Below are 16,721 nucleotides of genomic sequence, written 5' to 3'. Positions count from 1 at the left end.
ATCAGTATTTGCTACAATAAACATCATGCAAATTTAAATACATTTTCTTTAAACACTGTTGTTTCTAGAGGAAGGTACCTATTTAGAAACTAACAGTGACTCTTAGAATTGTGTAAACAATGAGCCCAGCTTCCTGAAGTGCCAAACATGAAAACCCACAGAGTTAGCAGCCAGCAGCTACCCTCATGCTACATTAGGTAGGAGAGCACAGCTACATTAAAACAGACACAGAAAAATATAGCGGAAATTTGCCTGGAAAACCTGCATCATTCTTCTATTCACATTTACTAACAGTGACAGCCAATTAGAAAGGTGAGGAAACACGAAAACCTACAACTGCACAGCATCTTTGTAGGAGTCTTTCTATAATTACAAATGTCATCAAGATACCCTGCATTCTCTTATGAGATCCTCATTCTTGAATAAAATAAGGATACATTTTGTTGCTGGAAATGGCGACAATATGAAGATCTAATTGCCAGTTCTCTATCATCCAGGGGCCAGGAAAAGTTTCCAGGTATCCTAAAAAAAAACTCCATCAGCCTTGAGCAGTACTGTTAATAGAAACCCACACAAAGAAGTGAATCTGAGCTCTCAGTACGGGTTGCAACAAAAAAAAAAGAAAGTCATTCAGATGACCAACAGCAACTCCTATCAGCTCCAAAACATACCAAATCTCCAGATGAACACTGCTCAACTCATGCTTTGGCTAAGTAGCACTTATGGAAGTTATCCCAATAACAATGTCTGCTCCACAAACCTGAAAACAATGTCATTTTAGCAAAATTCTTTAAAATTATAGTATTTAGTACAAGTCTATAGTCTCAGTAGTTGATTATGTCCTCTTATTCTTTGTCTTTTTTTTTTTTTAATAAAAGCTTTTATATCATTGTCCCTAGGCTTTAGAAACACTGATATTCAGGAAGACAAGCTATTTCTGCTATGGCTTCTGAATGCTCTGTAGCCATTCTAAAAATCCTACAGGCAGCAGTAGTCAGAAACTTGGAATTCCAGCTCCACTGACTTAAAAATGCTAAGAAAAAGAAGAAAACACAACTGTCATTTTGATCTTCACAGCCGTGTATCCCGAAGCAAGGCTTGGGCATGACCCGGAGAATCTAAACATACTGCAGAGTGCTGTCAATCTGAAATGTACTTAAATCACAGGCACTGTGATCTGAAAAGAAAGGGAAAAAAATATGTTTAGACTATAAATCCCAGGGTTTGAGACAATACTCGGCATGCTGGCAGCCACACCTGCTGTCTCACATTGGGGTACTGTGCCCATTCTGTCATCATTACCTATTCCAAAGGTCCAGCACAACAAGGAAAATGTTGGTCACCACAAGAAGGCATTGTCATACAGCTTGGTCTAGTTCTAAAAAATAGTAACATCATGTTGTCATTTAAAAACCAAATTTGAGATAAAGCAGCTTTACAGCAATTGTCTCTTCAATTACTTTCCTCCTACGGTTTGACCAGCAGACTGCTTGTCAAGTCTGTCTCCAAACTGTGAGATTATATTCATATTCAAGAAAACAAGCAAAGTAAAGATGAACTGTAGTTTAGCAGAGATTATCAGGCAAATTCTGAGATTTGCACAGGTTCTGAAAGTAGTCAGGAGATATAAACTGCAATCTTACTGCCATGGACTTGAAAGAGCTTGTGGTTGGTTGCATAATAGGAAGGAAACAAAATTTATGGTTTGGGTCTCTAATTTTTATTGCATAAGTTACTCTTTCTTCAGAGGCTACCAGACAATATTACCTTTCAGCTTTCCTAACACAACTCCTTAGCTAATCTATCATTAATTTTTATTTTGGATTAGAAGCATAAGTAGACCTAAATACCTCATGCCTCTTTAGATGCACATACCCAAACTCCTTTACTCTAGCAGAAGGTGTGGAATAGGTGTCTGAGTCAAAGCTCAAGGGTAGAAAATCTTGTTCTTGTATGCAAATATGTAAAGTAAAATGAGCACTAAAGCTGGTGACACATGGGGTGCCTATGAAAGGATCAGTGGCACTACAAATAGGACTTTGCCTGAAATACACTGAGCAGAAAGCCCAGTGCAAGTGGGGACAAAAAGGTACATGAGGTGCTTAGCCCAAAACAAAGCATTGACCACCAGGTTGGTCAAGTGTGAAAAGGTGATGAGAAATCTCCACTGCATGGTTCTTTCAAAAAGACCAGATCCACACAGAGGTACAACCATCAATCCAAGGTCAATTATAGCTCCTGTCCAAAATCCAATGAAGAACATTCAGCTGAAGATATCTGGCAGACAGATACTGCTCTGCACAATGACTCCTCACTCCCAGGGGCTGGCATTGTCTTATGAGTTTATAGAAAAAGAAGAAAAGTCAGCTTGTGTGGACTTGCACTTGTTTCATATGTGATATTTGTTTCCAATCTTCAACCTAAAAGCTTTACTTCAAGATTACTCATTTATTATCTCAGTGTGGGCTATTCCAAAGGATATACCTTAAAGTTAGAGATAAATGGCAATGGAATTTTTTTGTATTACTTAAGTGAAACCTAAAGTATCCAAAAAGGTATTAACAGATTTTTCTAATGAAAAATTTTTAAAGCAATTAATGCTTTGAACTCAGCAAGCAAGAAAAAAAAAAATCCATTACTCTTTTTACTGCACTTATAAGCTCTAAACTAAAATTCTACCACAAATGAAAAATTAAAATAATGGAAAATACAGTTGTATCAAATACATTAACTGAAAAGATGATTATTTAAAAACATTGTAAGGATCAATGAATTTCATGATATACAGATTTATTTTTTAACAAGTATTTGGTACCTTGATAACATCAAAGGTATCACAGGAAGCAACAGTTGCTATAGTAGCAATACTTAAGTTAAAAAAAACAACCACATCAAACAAAAGCATAAAACATATAAACAGTAAACAAAAATATATTACATAATATGAAACCCCAGATAGCAGAGAAAAGAGAAGATAATAGCTATTAAGTTGAACTAGTCCTCAGAGATACATCTGCAAAAAAGTATCATCAGCAAGTCCACCCTTTCTGGGAAATATGGGATGGCTCAGAGAATTAGGTCTGAATGTGAATGAGAGGAGATGCTGAAACACCAGCTGAAGAGCACACAGGAATTCAAGAAGTTCTGGGTCAAAAAAAAAAAAAAAAAAAAAAAAAAAAAAAAAAAAAAAAAAAAAAAGTGGGGGCTGTTCCTGTTATTCCAGGGGAAACTCTATGTCTAGAGATTCTGAGGCAGGAAGAGAACTGAACAGTTAAAGCTGATCCCTTGTGTGGTACTACAGAACTTTGAGAAGTGAAACTCTTCCATTGCATCCCATATCTTTCTGAAATTTGTATGCAACTGATTTCCCAAAGACAAGGAGGGCTTGTGACCTGCAAAAAATACTGAGTCAAGCAGGCTGACAATTGCAGGGTTTGGAATTGTAGTGGAGGTAATTTCAGGTAAGGGCAAAACCTGATATTACTCACAAAACTGGAAAAAGATGGTGGTGGTTGAAGTTACTCACTAGTATTTGCAGGTGCCATCCTAAAACGCTGTAAATATTTCCCATGCTATTTAATACTGAAACAAATCAGCTTTTATCTACCAAGATTTGTGTTATATGTGAGGGGGGACAGAAGAAGGGGAAGGAAAGGGAGAGATTCATGGATATATGCTGTGTACACATCCATATATACTCCTGGATAATGGCTATATACACATGTTTCAGCAGCTGCCCTGGCTATGAGGCGCTGATTTAACAAAAGCACGTTATCTCGCTTAAACTTGACAGCATAACTGGAAGAAGTCATGACAAAATAAATTTCTAAATTAAAGATAACTCACATTGAGCCAAGCTAAATAAAACTAAAGCATCTTATATGTGGTAACGGATGCAACGACTCTGACCCAAGATTATATAGCCTTCAGTGACTAACAAAGTTTAATCTCTCTAAGTTAACAACTTTGTGTGTCTCCTTTCTTGGGGACCAACTGATTCTCAACTGGGAAACTGAAAAAGACTCAATAGTTAATAAATATTCTTGATATAACAGAGAAGTGGCTTGATTTCCACTTTTGCAAAAGGCCAAGGCTTTATTTCTTGTCCTTGTTTTCAGAATCCTCAGCCCCAACTATCACATTCAAAATGTTTGTCCACAAAAGACATCTCCTAAAAATAGCATATGAAGTACCATGGAAGTCTTTCAAGAATATCAGCAAGGTTAAGTATGGAACATACAAGCAGCACTTCTGTTTATGAAAATTAGCCTGGTCACGCCAGATTCCTAGCACTTGTCCTGTCTTACTGTGTCTGCTGATTGAACAGGAACTTTCGAAATTTATATTTAAAGAGATGTCTAAGCCATAGTGTGGAAGTATGAGCTTATCTGCTGAATCCCAGGAAGGCCAAAGGGAGACAGCAGAGCTGTGATGCTGAGCTAGCAAGCTGGATCATGGACATTATTCCAGGGTTAGCACTGAGGGAATACAGCTGCGTTCTAATTTGGATAGGGTTTTTATCTCATTCTCAGCTATTTTTCACAAGCAATCAGCCTGGTGAGCCTTAGGTCAGCTGTGGACCCACACCAAACCCACTATTAACAGCTACGTTAATTTTTTCATACCTGAAGTGCAACTACTGTAAATTTCTTGCAGATGCACCTGTCCAATTTTTTTTTTAAAAAAACTATTTGATTATCATTAATTCAGGTGTTCAGGAGACTTTGATTCACTTCCTGACTCAACCCCTAACATCATTATGGTGGTAATGAATCCTTATCCATGGAAAACTGGGTCTTCAATGAGGGCTCCAGGGCAGGCACAAAACCCTGTGGGGAAACACACCAGCAGCTTTGCACCATCTCTCTCTTCAAGACCGTGTATTTCCCATTGACTGGAAGGAAGGTGGTCGCTGCAGCTGCTTGGGTTTTCATCATGACTGGAAAACTGGGCAAGCTCAGCACTCTGATAATTTCCATCCTAGTTATTACATACCATTCACCTACCCTTTTTTTGGGTTAAACTGCTATTTTCCTCGGCTCTTGCTTCCTATTCACCTGTTGTTTAGGGATGCAGGGATGTCTTCTGCCAGCTAACTTAAGCCAGCAGTACTTTCAGCCACAGTTGCTTCACTTTTGAGTTATGCTCTTCTTCACTATTGCATATTTAAAATAATTTGGGGATTTTAGTACTACTTCTGAAATAATTTGTTCCCCCAGGTTGCTGAAATCAATTACACTATTAATTACTGCCATAGTTATAATTACTCACTGAAACAACTCCTTTAACTTCTTCATTTAGAATAGCATTTCCCCCTACTTTCCAAAACAGTCCATTCCAAAAAAGCGGTATTTTAAACCATTGAGAATTTCTTTGATCAAGCACTGTCCACTCACATTCCCTTTTATTTAAGAATATAATCTAGTATTTCTTTTCAAACAAGTAGATCATTGCAGTTTTATTTTATTCACAAAGCATCATATAGCAAAAAAAATTAAATATTGTTTCAGAATTCCCATTTTCTAACATAAAAATGTTGGCAAAAACAAACGATCCATTAACTTTCTTGCATCAGCAATATAACAGGAATAAAACTACAGAGAATGCTACTAACTAATACAGCATATTCAGCAGGTTTTTTTAACTAAGCAAATACTAAGTTGATACAATATTTATGGGAATATGAAATGCATACAAAATATTTCAAATATTCAGAACACAGGCCAAAAATTCCACCTTCAAGAAGGCTTACCCAGAGAAAGCTCTGAGATCAAATTACTGTTTATTTGTACCATTCAGAAATAAAATAACCAGCAGACACAGTGGTATTGTACCTAGTTACAAAACATCTGCTATTCTGGAGCACCACAGGCTTTGGGTGTAGGTAAGTAGTCCAGAGGCAAGTTTATCTCACAATCCTATTTCATACGGACAGTTCCCATGAAATAATGCTGCTGCTTTTAGATTTGTATAGGTTATTTGAGGAATTTTTCATTAATCAAACACATCACACCACCTCATCTGCATTTTATATGCATGAAAACCTGATAGTCACTTGCCAGGCTTCCCAGCACTGAAGCTGTCTGCAATCACAAAGTGACTCTGCTGCTTATTGCAAATGAAAACACATCAGCAGAGCTGCAATGAATCCAAAAGGGCTCTCCTGGCAATGGATTCCTGCTGCTCTGCTCTGGTGATTCACAGGAACTGATGTTCCACTTGCTTTAGTGGAGATTGAAATTCAACATATTTTTCAAGGTGCTTATGAAACAAAATGAAAAAGGAAAATCTTGCCAGTTTTCACTCACAGTTGTGAGATTCACTGCTAAATAAACAGCTCTGTGAATTAGTAGGTAAATGGAATCATCTAATAATAACGACAACTTTTTCCTCCATCCTCTTTTCTATGCTCAATTTTTATATTTTTCATAGTTTCATAATGAAACTATGAAATCAGCTAGTTTACCATACTGAGAGAACAGGGATACATATGTATATTAGAAAATATATGTATCAGAACATGTAAGTTTTAGTCTCTAACCTTTATACATTACTTATCCTAAAATAGAACTAATCACAAAAAGCATTTACTATACAAAAATGCATCAAATTCATTGCCAAACTTCTGCAGGATGAGAGCCCTAGATTTAACAGTAAAGTTCATATCCTGAGTTTGAGAGTCTGTGACAAAATGAAATGGAAGTAGTTATTATTTTGGTAGAGCAGTTTTCCAAACCATTTCAACACACAAATAGTAAAATTACTTCCAAAAATGTATGTAAAAATCCAAAGTTAACAAATACAGCACTTCTTAAATGGCAGGCTTGGCCTCTGTGGCAAAGTCAAGAAAATGAGTTGCAGGGACAATGTGACAAGGAAGCTGGGATATGGGATACATTGGTGTGTACTCATAACCAACTTCAATTAATTGTAAATTGGTTTACCTCTATTACAGATTAATGGCAGACACAGCTTGAGCCCAGAAGAAGTTATTATCTCAGGTACAATGCAATCTAAACATGGCAATCCTGCATCAAGGCTCTGCATGCCAACTACCTTGGGGGATCACTGGAGAAATCTAAGCTGGTTTCTGTAGATTCCCATCATTCTGGAAAAGGGCAACAGGATCAATCCTCCAGAACAGGAGTGATGCAGCCCGATGCACACACCCAGATGGCTGTGCTGGAGCTGCTCTATGTCCAGCAGCACTGCTGTGAGCAAAGCAGCACAGCTGCATCTCAGTGACACAAAAGGAAATAGCTGCACAAACTCCCCTCCGTGTCCTCCAGCACCTCTTTTATCCAGAGGTTGCTGCTTCCTGTTACCAAGTTATCAGACATCTTCATTTAAAAAAAGTTTTTAAAAGGTAACAATGACTATTCAGCCATTTTTCTCTGTGACTCCTGTCCCTAAGCAGGTGTTGTGGAGGAAAGAGGAAGAGGAGGAAAGAAAATTTCCCAGTGTAGACAAGTTGTCCATCTCTTCTGTGGCATCTGACAGCTACTGTGTGAGGTGTCTCACCTGGAGGGAAGGCTGGTGCACATCTGAGGGTCCCACTCCTGTTAGTGGCCCCATGTGGAGATCAGGCTGGTTCCATTGTAACACACAGAGATGACTTTAAAAACTTATTTTATTGAGCATTAGATCTATATAGCTCCACTTCCAAAAACAGAAATGCTATGTAGGCCACATAAATGCATTCTGAGGTTAATCTGGTCTTTTGCATGAGACTTTTGCCTACTAAAAGCTGTGACAGCCACACTAAAGAAACTTGCAGAAACTTCTATTTTACAAATTTCAGTACAAAACCTATTAAAATTCTCAATATGTCTCACTTTACTTTTTACAAATTCAAAAGCCTCCTCTCACAAGTGCTAGTAATTAATAGGGTGCTTTGAACTTCACTGAAAGAAAAAAATGTTGGGAGGCTTGAGGTAAGTAACTTTTCAAAGCTTTGATTATCCGTCAAAGAAAAGAAATGTATGAAATATGGCTAGGAAATGGTAAACCATTCAAAAATGGCAACTGCAACACCCAACACGTTCCTGCTTCTTTCTTTTGTCTGAAATTATATCTTCTGGCTGTATAAAGCCTTCATTAGTATTTCTCAGGTCTCCTTATATGGCAAATTATGTAACAAAAATATGATCAAAGCTTTAAGTACCAAAAATATATTAGCAGCTCTTCGATGAATTTTTCTAGTGGGGATATTTTTTTTCCACTGGATAACTGAAAAATGTTGGAAATTATTTCTAATGATCACTGTAATACCTTTCTGCAGCGACTAGAGTTAATTTCTGTATACAACTTCACTGAGTATTTCAACTTATGCAGTTAAAACTGCAATAGTTAATAGTCTTACAAAGGGCCTCAGATTTACTAAGAAACCTTTCTCTGACGTCCCCTGGACTTCCAACTGCTCCGGCTGAAATGTACCAATGCAATTTCTGGAAAATGTCTTTATTGAACAAACCCCATTTTAGATTTGTTTACAAATCCATCCTGCAGCATTTTATAAACAACTGCAAACAGCTCTTTCTGCTGTGTGAACATCTGCAAGGCTGGGCCCAGTCCCCACACAGTTTTCCACTGACGTTTGAAGCCTCCTCATGTTGATAGGAGGATACAGTGGGCAGATCCCTTTCAGCAGGAAGGCTGCAGTGTCTTTACCCAAACACTGGAATGCTGCTATGCTTACAGGTTAGTCCTGTAGATTACAAAACAAGCTCTGTTGTTAAATACGCTTTGAAATAATTTAGGGAAAGTTAATTCAATTGAAGAAATTAAGTTTACCTGGAGAATCAGAAATACCACTGATGTGTGGTGTTATTTTAATGACCAAGATTAAATAACATTGTTAAAGTAATGAGCTGATTTCTCCTATTTTAAATTTCCTCGGGATAAAACCAGAGGATTGGTTATCAAAAAACCTATATTAAAAGACAAGTAAATTATGTTCTTATTTAGTTTGGCTTTTTATTTAACAATTAAGGCCACTGAAAAGAAAGCAGTTATGTTCCTGACATTAGAATGCTGTCATACCATACGTGATTAAACATTTTTTAAAGAATTACTATTTTTCTGAAAGAATAATGAAAAGCTATCTGCAAAACAATCCAGCTCAGCACTATCATATTAAAATCAATTAGAAAATACTGCAGAATTTACATAGCTGTTCTATTGGCCCCTTCACATGCAGATCTCTGAAATAATGAGCTCAACACTAAATGTTTTAGGAACACTAATTACTACATGAACTTTGGGTGGGGCTTGAGCATTCAACAGAGGTTTGCAGCTTTCCTTCCTGAAGCCAGGTCACAGCATGGCTGTGAACACTTTGAACATTCCAACCATTCTTACCATCAAATGTGACTCAACACCACTCTGCAAGGTGCCGACTGTGACATGTAAATAAACATTAAAAACTCCACATTCAGCTGGGAAGCCTGTTCATTCTGATAACCAGGATTTTGGGACATTTATTTATATTCTGTCCAGTACTGTGAACAAATGCCTTTTCTTGCTTTCACTATGGTTTTAGTGATGATGACACAATGAAATACCAGAAATACTAATATCCACAAAATGACTAGCAACTGTGGAATAACACATATTAGAACTGTCAATCCAGGCTAATATGCAGTTGCCTCAGATAGAAAACTATTACAGAACTCAGAGAAAACCTGCACCCTTCGATCATTCAGGTCTCCAGATGCAAGTCCTCTGAAGGTAATACAGATGCCTTGAACAGGAACCTGGGGAGAATGAGACAACTAGTGAAATTATAAATTGGAAAATACTTTCCTCTGGTTCATGAGTCAAAAAATTTAGCAAATACAGGTACTCTGTACTCACTATGACCTACTCCTAAACCTTCCTTAGTGAAGCTAAAATGTTCTCTTTGCTACAGAACTGGAAAAATAACATTCATCTGGTTTCGATGAAACTTAACTAAACTGGTTGCTTTCCTGTATCCTATATCTTCCAGAGGTTTATGACAGCAAGGTCAGCTGAGCAGAACAATTGGAAGTCAAAGAAGCTCCTGAGAGAAACTAACTAGACTCAATCACTTTCATCCTCCTGCAGACTCCATTTGTGAAGATTTACGTTGCTTTTAAGTTGGATTCTCAACTTGAGACATGAAGGTTTCAGCCTGGAAAACCAAACAGGAGGCATACAAATTCAGAGTTTACTGCAAAAAGCAGATTTAAACACTTTCAAGAAAGGAGGTAGGACTAAGGAGCCAACTGCAATGGGAAGATGACTAATTCTGAGTAAAGTGAGCTGATTTGCAGCACTCTAACCAAACCTCAGAATACAGAAACTATTTTAATGGATTAGAGCAGATGTCTGCCTAGTCCAGTGAGGATAGCAGCAGAATATGAACTATGTACTAGACAGGTGTGAGATAATCTACCTTCCATATTAAGTCACAGTTTTACTTGAAATACACAGATTGGCTGAAACCATGATGTAGAGAATAATTCTGAGCCTAACAGTAGACTAAAAGCTGATGGAAATCCCTTTCTGAACTGTTTTGTGCAATTCTGTGTGCCCTAATCCCCCTCCCCAATTAAAAAAATAAATTTAAAAAGGTTAAAAATTTGCAAAAACAAAAACAAAGGTCGTTTACAGAGAAAAGGAATGTAATATGAAAATATTTGTATATAGAGAAATAATAAGAATTACTGTAATTACTGTATAAGACAGATTAAGATATTTACTTCCCTATAACTGAAAGAGACACTAATAAAACTGAAATGAAAAATTTTTGCATTATAAAAAGATGTATTTTTTATAAAGTATAATTAATTTACAAAATGCCTTGACACAGTGTATTTTCAAATCCAAGAGTTTAGAGGGGTCATAAGCATCCTAGATATGCATAATTTATGTCAGATAACTTTTAGAAGGAAACCTAATTTTTTTAATCCCTTATCTTTAAGTGCACATTGTATTTTTTCTGACATCGACTCTTGTCAAACCTGGGTTCTGACCTAAACCAGTAAAGAATGGTCCGTCACAGCAACCTGTGTTGCTATAAAGCATGAATAAGTTACCTTCAATTTCTCTGTAACACAGTTCCCTTATGCAAAAATTGCAAATAACAATCAGTATTTCAAGATGGGAAGATACGACGATAAGAGTTATTACTTGTGTTTTCTGATCCACAACTAAAAACATGATGTTGCTGTTAAAAAAAAAAAAAAAAAATCCATCAAGTATAACGTACTCATACTGGCTAAATTGATTTATATGGTTTGAACAATGTTCAGTCCCTCTGTAATGGCTTTATTCTCCTTGCATTTGTGCAAAATGCAGGTTCCAGAGCTACATTCCTGTATCTCCTAAAGACTGCTCAAGATCTCACATATGATGAAGTCACACTAAGCAGTGAGGCTGCAGAAGGAACATTCCCCAATTATGTGTTCAACAACAGTGTTAGTGTCACCCAGCAGTAAAGGGAAGGAAAAAAGAGATTCTTTGAGGGATTTGCCATGGAAAGAACCTGCCTGTTGACTTAGTGTCAGCTGGCAGTCAGAAAAAATCCAGATCACCCCACCTTTTCTCCCCACAGCCTAGTTTCCATGACCTTTCTTTAAAGTGGGCCAAGATCACACAGTTGCTTCCTCTTCTCTGAGGGTTTTGGGTCTTCTCCCTATCTTTGTGATTCTTTGCATTTTTAATTCTTTATCAGGTTTCTCCAAAACAGTAGGACCTGCAAATTGAACTCGCAAAGTGGCCAGACAAACACTGTTTAACTCAAGCAGACATGTACCAGGACATGCAACTAAACATGAATTTGGCAGAAGCTGAAACATAACATTTATGAGACAATAATTGATTAGTCAGCTGCAATGGTCAGAAGTGGAAAAAGTTCTGGGCAGGGTTAAAATTAAAAAGCAAATACTGTGAAGCTGCAGGTTTAACTAACGCTGCAGAGAACACAATGTAAGTTAATCTGGAAATAGTTTGGAAGTTACATTCCATGTTGAAGTTACTGACAAGAGCACAGGCACAGGGTGGGCAGGAAAGCTGACAAAGTCCAGTGGCCACTGGAGATCTGTTCCCTGATCCACAGCTCAGGCAGAGCTCATCACCTGTGCTAGCAGTGTTCCAGAGGGCAGAGGATGAAAATAATCACCTGCCTCATGGACAAGTTTAACACACAGTGAACTTCACAGTGTTTTTCCACAGGTTCATAGACAGTATGGCTGAACAGAGAGTTCAAGAACCAGATGGACAATCCATTTAGATGCAGACTCTGTAGTATCATTTCCCAGAACACAACAGCATTTGACATACTTATCCTTTTTTTTCACCTTAAGTGGCCCAAAAATCCAAGATCATTCTATGGGTAATGCATATTCATTTGGAGCCACTTCTGAGGCTGAAAAGCAGAGGTGCAGCAGCTAACACAGCAGGCTGGGAAAATGAACTCCTGGTTCAGGAACCCAGATAATTTATGTATGGTACTGTGGGAGATTAAATATTCAGGAATACTGTCATCTTTGTTCCATCTTCCAAATGTTAGCATCTCTGATTTTCGTAATATATTTTGAGGGCTTTTGTTTTCACGTGGATTGGAAAAGACCTTAACGGTGTTTTGTTACAACAGGAAAGACCCCTTATACCTAGAGGGTCCTTATTATGAGGAGACACAAAACCTCAGTTTCACAGACAAACTTATCTCACAGTTAAAGCCATTGTTAATACATCCTGAATAGGAAGAATAACATTTGGCACCTTCCTTAAAGAGATCCTCAGTAACAGTGTAAGGGTTGGGAGCTGTTGGGTGTGCTGCTCGCTGTTCCTCTGCAGCCTCCGGGTACTTTACACCTCCCAGACAGGTCAAGCAGCACCTGCAGGTAAACCCGCAAGCTACCAGCCTTCTGCTGCAGTTTCAGTTCCAGATCTGTGTCTTCACGTATTTACTTTTTCATGCTAAGTCACGCAGGCGGTCGTTTCTTGTGTAAGGGGAGCTCCTCTGCACCTCCGGTTTGCTCTGCTCTTCGCCACCGCCACCTTTGCCCCTGCGCGGGAGGATGGAGCAGGGTGCAGGAGGATGGAGCACGGTGCAGGAGGATGGAGCACGGTGCAGGCTGCCCCATCACCTGCCTCCTCCTCCTCCTGTGCCCCGCCGGGGCTCGGCCCCGCAGCGCCGGCCGGGCGATCCGGCCTCTGGCCCTCACTCACACCTTCCACCCCGCAAAGGGTCAGTCCCGCTCAGGCAGGCCTGGAAGGCGGGGGGCTCTTCCCTCTCTACCTGCCTGAAGGAGCTTTCCCCGCAACCACCGTGTCCCTGGGAAGACTCTCCTCATCCCCCAAGGGAAGGGGCTTTGCCCTTCGCCACAGCTCCCCAGACAGGAGCCTCTGCCGCGGTCCCTTCACCACCTCGGTGCCCTCGGCCAGAGGTGCTCCCCCCCGTCTCCCCTAGGAGAAGGGCTCCGTCTCCGCACTCCGCTGCGAGCCAGGCCCCCTCTACCGCCAGAAGCCCCTGGAGAAGGGGGGCTCCCCCTCTCCCCCCGCCCAGGCGACTGCGGCTGGCACTGACCCGTCTCTGCCGTCCTGCTCCTCTCCGCCATATTTGTTGTCATCCCGCCACCCCCCCAACGCCGCCCGGCCGTCGCCATGGCAACGCGCGTCACGGCCATGGGGGAGCCCCGCGTTCCCCCGACATGGCGGCGGGGCTGGCGGCCCTCCCCGGGGACGGCCTGCCCGGGGAGAGCCTTCCCTGCCAGCGCCTTCCGCGCTCATCCTGCCCGGGGAGAGCCCATCCCGGGAGCGCCTGCCCGGGGACAGCCTGCACGGGAAGCGGCGTCCGCTCCCATCCTCGCCCAGCCCTGCGGCCGCCGCGGTGATGGCGGGCGGGGCGTGAGGAGAGCAGCGCCGGCCGCCCGCCCCTCACGCAGCGCGGCCGCCTCCCGCACGGCCGCGCCCGCCCCGCCCCGCCTCCCGCCGCCGCTGTTTACCGGCGCTGCTCGGATGGGAAGAGGAGGGCTCGTTTTCCGCTCCCTGGTGGCTGCCCGCCACCTCGGCAATTGCCGTCACTGCGCCCCGGAGGACGGGGCTGTGCCGGTAACCGGAGCTCCTCCCGGGGCTCGGCCTGCCCGTGGGAGTCGGTGTGGGCCTGAGGGCACTGAGGAGGAGAGGCTCGTTATCACAGATTATCAGTTAGATTGGAAAAGACCTCTGAGATCGTCGAGTCCAATCTAACACCACCATGTCAACTAGAGCATGGTGGCACCAAGTGCCACGTCCAGTCTTTTCCTTTAACACCTCCGGGGACGGCGACTCCATTGCCTCCCTGATTGGTCCATTCCCACGTCTAACCACCTTTCCTGTGAAGAAATTCCTCCTGTTGTCTGATGTCCTGGTGTCACGGAGGTGCACAGAGGGGGGCAGAGGGGTCTGTGTGGGTTCAGGGTGTCTGTCGCCCCAGGGGAAGGGAGCACATCCCTCCTGCTCCCATTGCAGCCTCACGCACTGAGGTGCAGCACGGGCAGAGATGGCCAATTCCTGTGTGCGCGACTGCCGCACCCTGCCCCAAGACTCAGCAGGTGAGTCTGGTCATGTGGCAGTTATGTCAACTTTTATTTTATATATTTTTTTTTAATTTCTTAAGGCAGCCCAGTGGGGAGCTTCATTATGTGTGTGAGTGTTGCCCGTCTGTCTCCTTGCCCCAGCCCCAGCAGGTGAGCCTGACCATATGGCAAATGCGGTGCTGGGGACGGGAGGGCTTCTGTGTGCGCGTGTTCGCGGGCCCGCTGGGTGACACTCACCATGTGGCAAACACGGCGATGAAGGCTCTGGTGCACAGGGGCTAATTATGTGTGTGAGTCCCGGGGGACCCGGCAGGCTGGGTGTGATCATGCGTGTCTCACTAATGCTGAGGCGCAAGCTCCATTGTGCATCCTCTGCGCAGACAGCTCCAGCCTCTCGGAAGCGAGCCTGACCATGGGACGAGCGCAGTGTTACAAGCACAAGCATCGAGACTCGTGTTTACGTGGATGCACAGGCAGACGTGGGGCTGAATGCACCCCGAACCAGGTGGCTGTTAGAATTCTGAACCAGGGAGTACACGAGCAATGCTAAGCAATGGAAGAAGGCAGGAACTGTGTTTGTGGTTATGCACACACTCAGGTGTTTGCTTCCTTAGAAGTAGTAAATTAATGTAACCACTTCCTAGTGACCGGTGACTAGTCAGGGAAATAATCCAAGATTAAGAAATGAGGCATATAAAATTGTATCTTTCTCCATCTGAGTTCCATTATTTAAACATCACTCTTTGTCTTCCTGCCTAGTATGTGCCTTTTCTGATCCAGTTCAGCTCCTCTTAACACTCACTTGGATAATACCTACAGGTTCTACATGCTTAGGTTTTCTGTGGGGTCAGTCACTTCCTTTCTCCCTAGAAAAGGGAAAGCCTGCTTCTTTTTGTAGCCTTGTTCATTCTTCTTTCAGTTCATAGCTCTCTGGTTATTTTTGCAGTATTTTCATGGTTTCACTTCCTTTACTGTTTCCTTTCTTTTTCAGTGGCATTTAGGCCTCTTTCCTTTATATATTTCTCTTTGATCTCAGTTTCTTACTTTAGTATTATATAACTAATTGAATGTTACTTTAGCCACATTCCTGTTCCATGATGAAATACCTGCCTGAAGTGCTGTACCAAGGGGGCTTTGTGATGGGGTTGGAAGATACACCCTTGCACAGAAGAATGTTGGAGGTCATCTACATCTGAGCTCTGCAAAAATATTTTCTAGACTTTCCCCTCTGCAGTGTTTATAAACTATAGGTGGTCACTCGCATACTAAAGAGGTGGATTTGTCTGGCTGCTGACAGTGAGCTACACTAAGTGCACACACCCTCACAGACACATTCTTTCCCTTACAGCCTTGCTCCAGGCCAGCAAATCACCCCGGCCTTCTGCTCTTCCTTATTTATTGCTGGGCAAATGATCCTGGGACTTCCCTCTTCAGAATATGCCACATGTACTCTGATCTTTCTCTTCTTTCTTTTATGTTCCCTGGTAGCCATGTTCCATCCAAACTCTCCTTCAAATAATTTCTCATAGTATTGATCTCTTCATTCCTTTATTTGATATTTCTTTTTTTATCTTTTTTAGATCTTAAACAGTTCTGTCCAAGTTTGCAGCTCTAGTTTGGTTTCTTACCATGTCCCCACATCCCCTTATTCTCTTTGTTCTACTTACTACTCCAGCTTTAGTATCCCTTCATCCATATTTCATTCCTATCTATTAATACCATATAGCATTTTTCATCTGTAAATTTCTAAGAATTAAGTGCCTGTGGAGAGACCTTCCATATCTGTTCTTCGGGTGACCTCTTTATTCACATTTCTCTGAGACTCGCTTCTATGGTGACCACAAATACTAATCCAAAGGCCTTTTGCATCTAATTGCCAGCCGATTAACTCAACTCAAATACCTGCAAGAAGTTCTATTGAAATCAGAGACATTTGGGGAAAGCACTTTTTCCAGTCAAATTATCTCTTCTGAGTTAACACACTTGAAAAACCTAGAAATGCCACACTCATTTTTTTAGTCTGAGTTTAATGCTATGTTATAGTCACCTCACCAAGCTGAAGTGGTGTTAAATATAGATGATATGCAGTCTTTCCAAAAACAGTAAGATAATTTGACAAGAGAGAACTAGAAAGTTCATATAAAAAGTTCTTTAGGTAATAGATAACTCAATGGT

At 41.3% G+C, this 16,721-nt stretch overlaps 1 protein-coding gene across 1 annotated transcript in view; it reads right to left on the bottom strand.

The window, feature by feature from the left end:
- Window positions 1-13,598, bottom strand: part of AGBL4 (AGBL carboxypeptidase 4) — a gene marked incomplete at its 5' end in the record, with an annotated part of 886,698 nt that extends 873,100 nt beyond the window's left edge. The window contains one exon of the mRNA XM_083868088.1: window positions 13,556-13,598. Within this exon, the coding sequence (XP_083724214.1) occupies window positions 13,556-13,598 (43 nt within the window). The remainder of the gene's footprint in view (window positions 1-13,555) is intronic.
- Window positions 13,599-16,721: the final 3,123 nt, after the last annotated feature.

The sequence above is a fragment of the Zosterops lateralis genome (genome assembly GCF_965231275.1).
Source record: "Zosterops lateralis genome assembly, chromosome: 9".
In the NCBI taxonomy this organism is placed as follows: Eukaryota; Metazoa; Chordata; class Aves; order Passeriformes; family Zosteropidae; genus Zosterops; species Zosterops lateralis.
The sequence above is the reverse complement of the archived record's forward strand: the minus strand, read 5'-3'. Positions and strand labels throughout refer to the sequence as shown.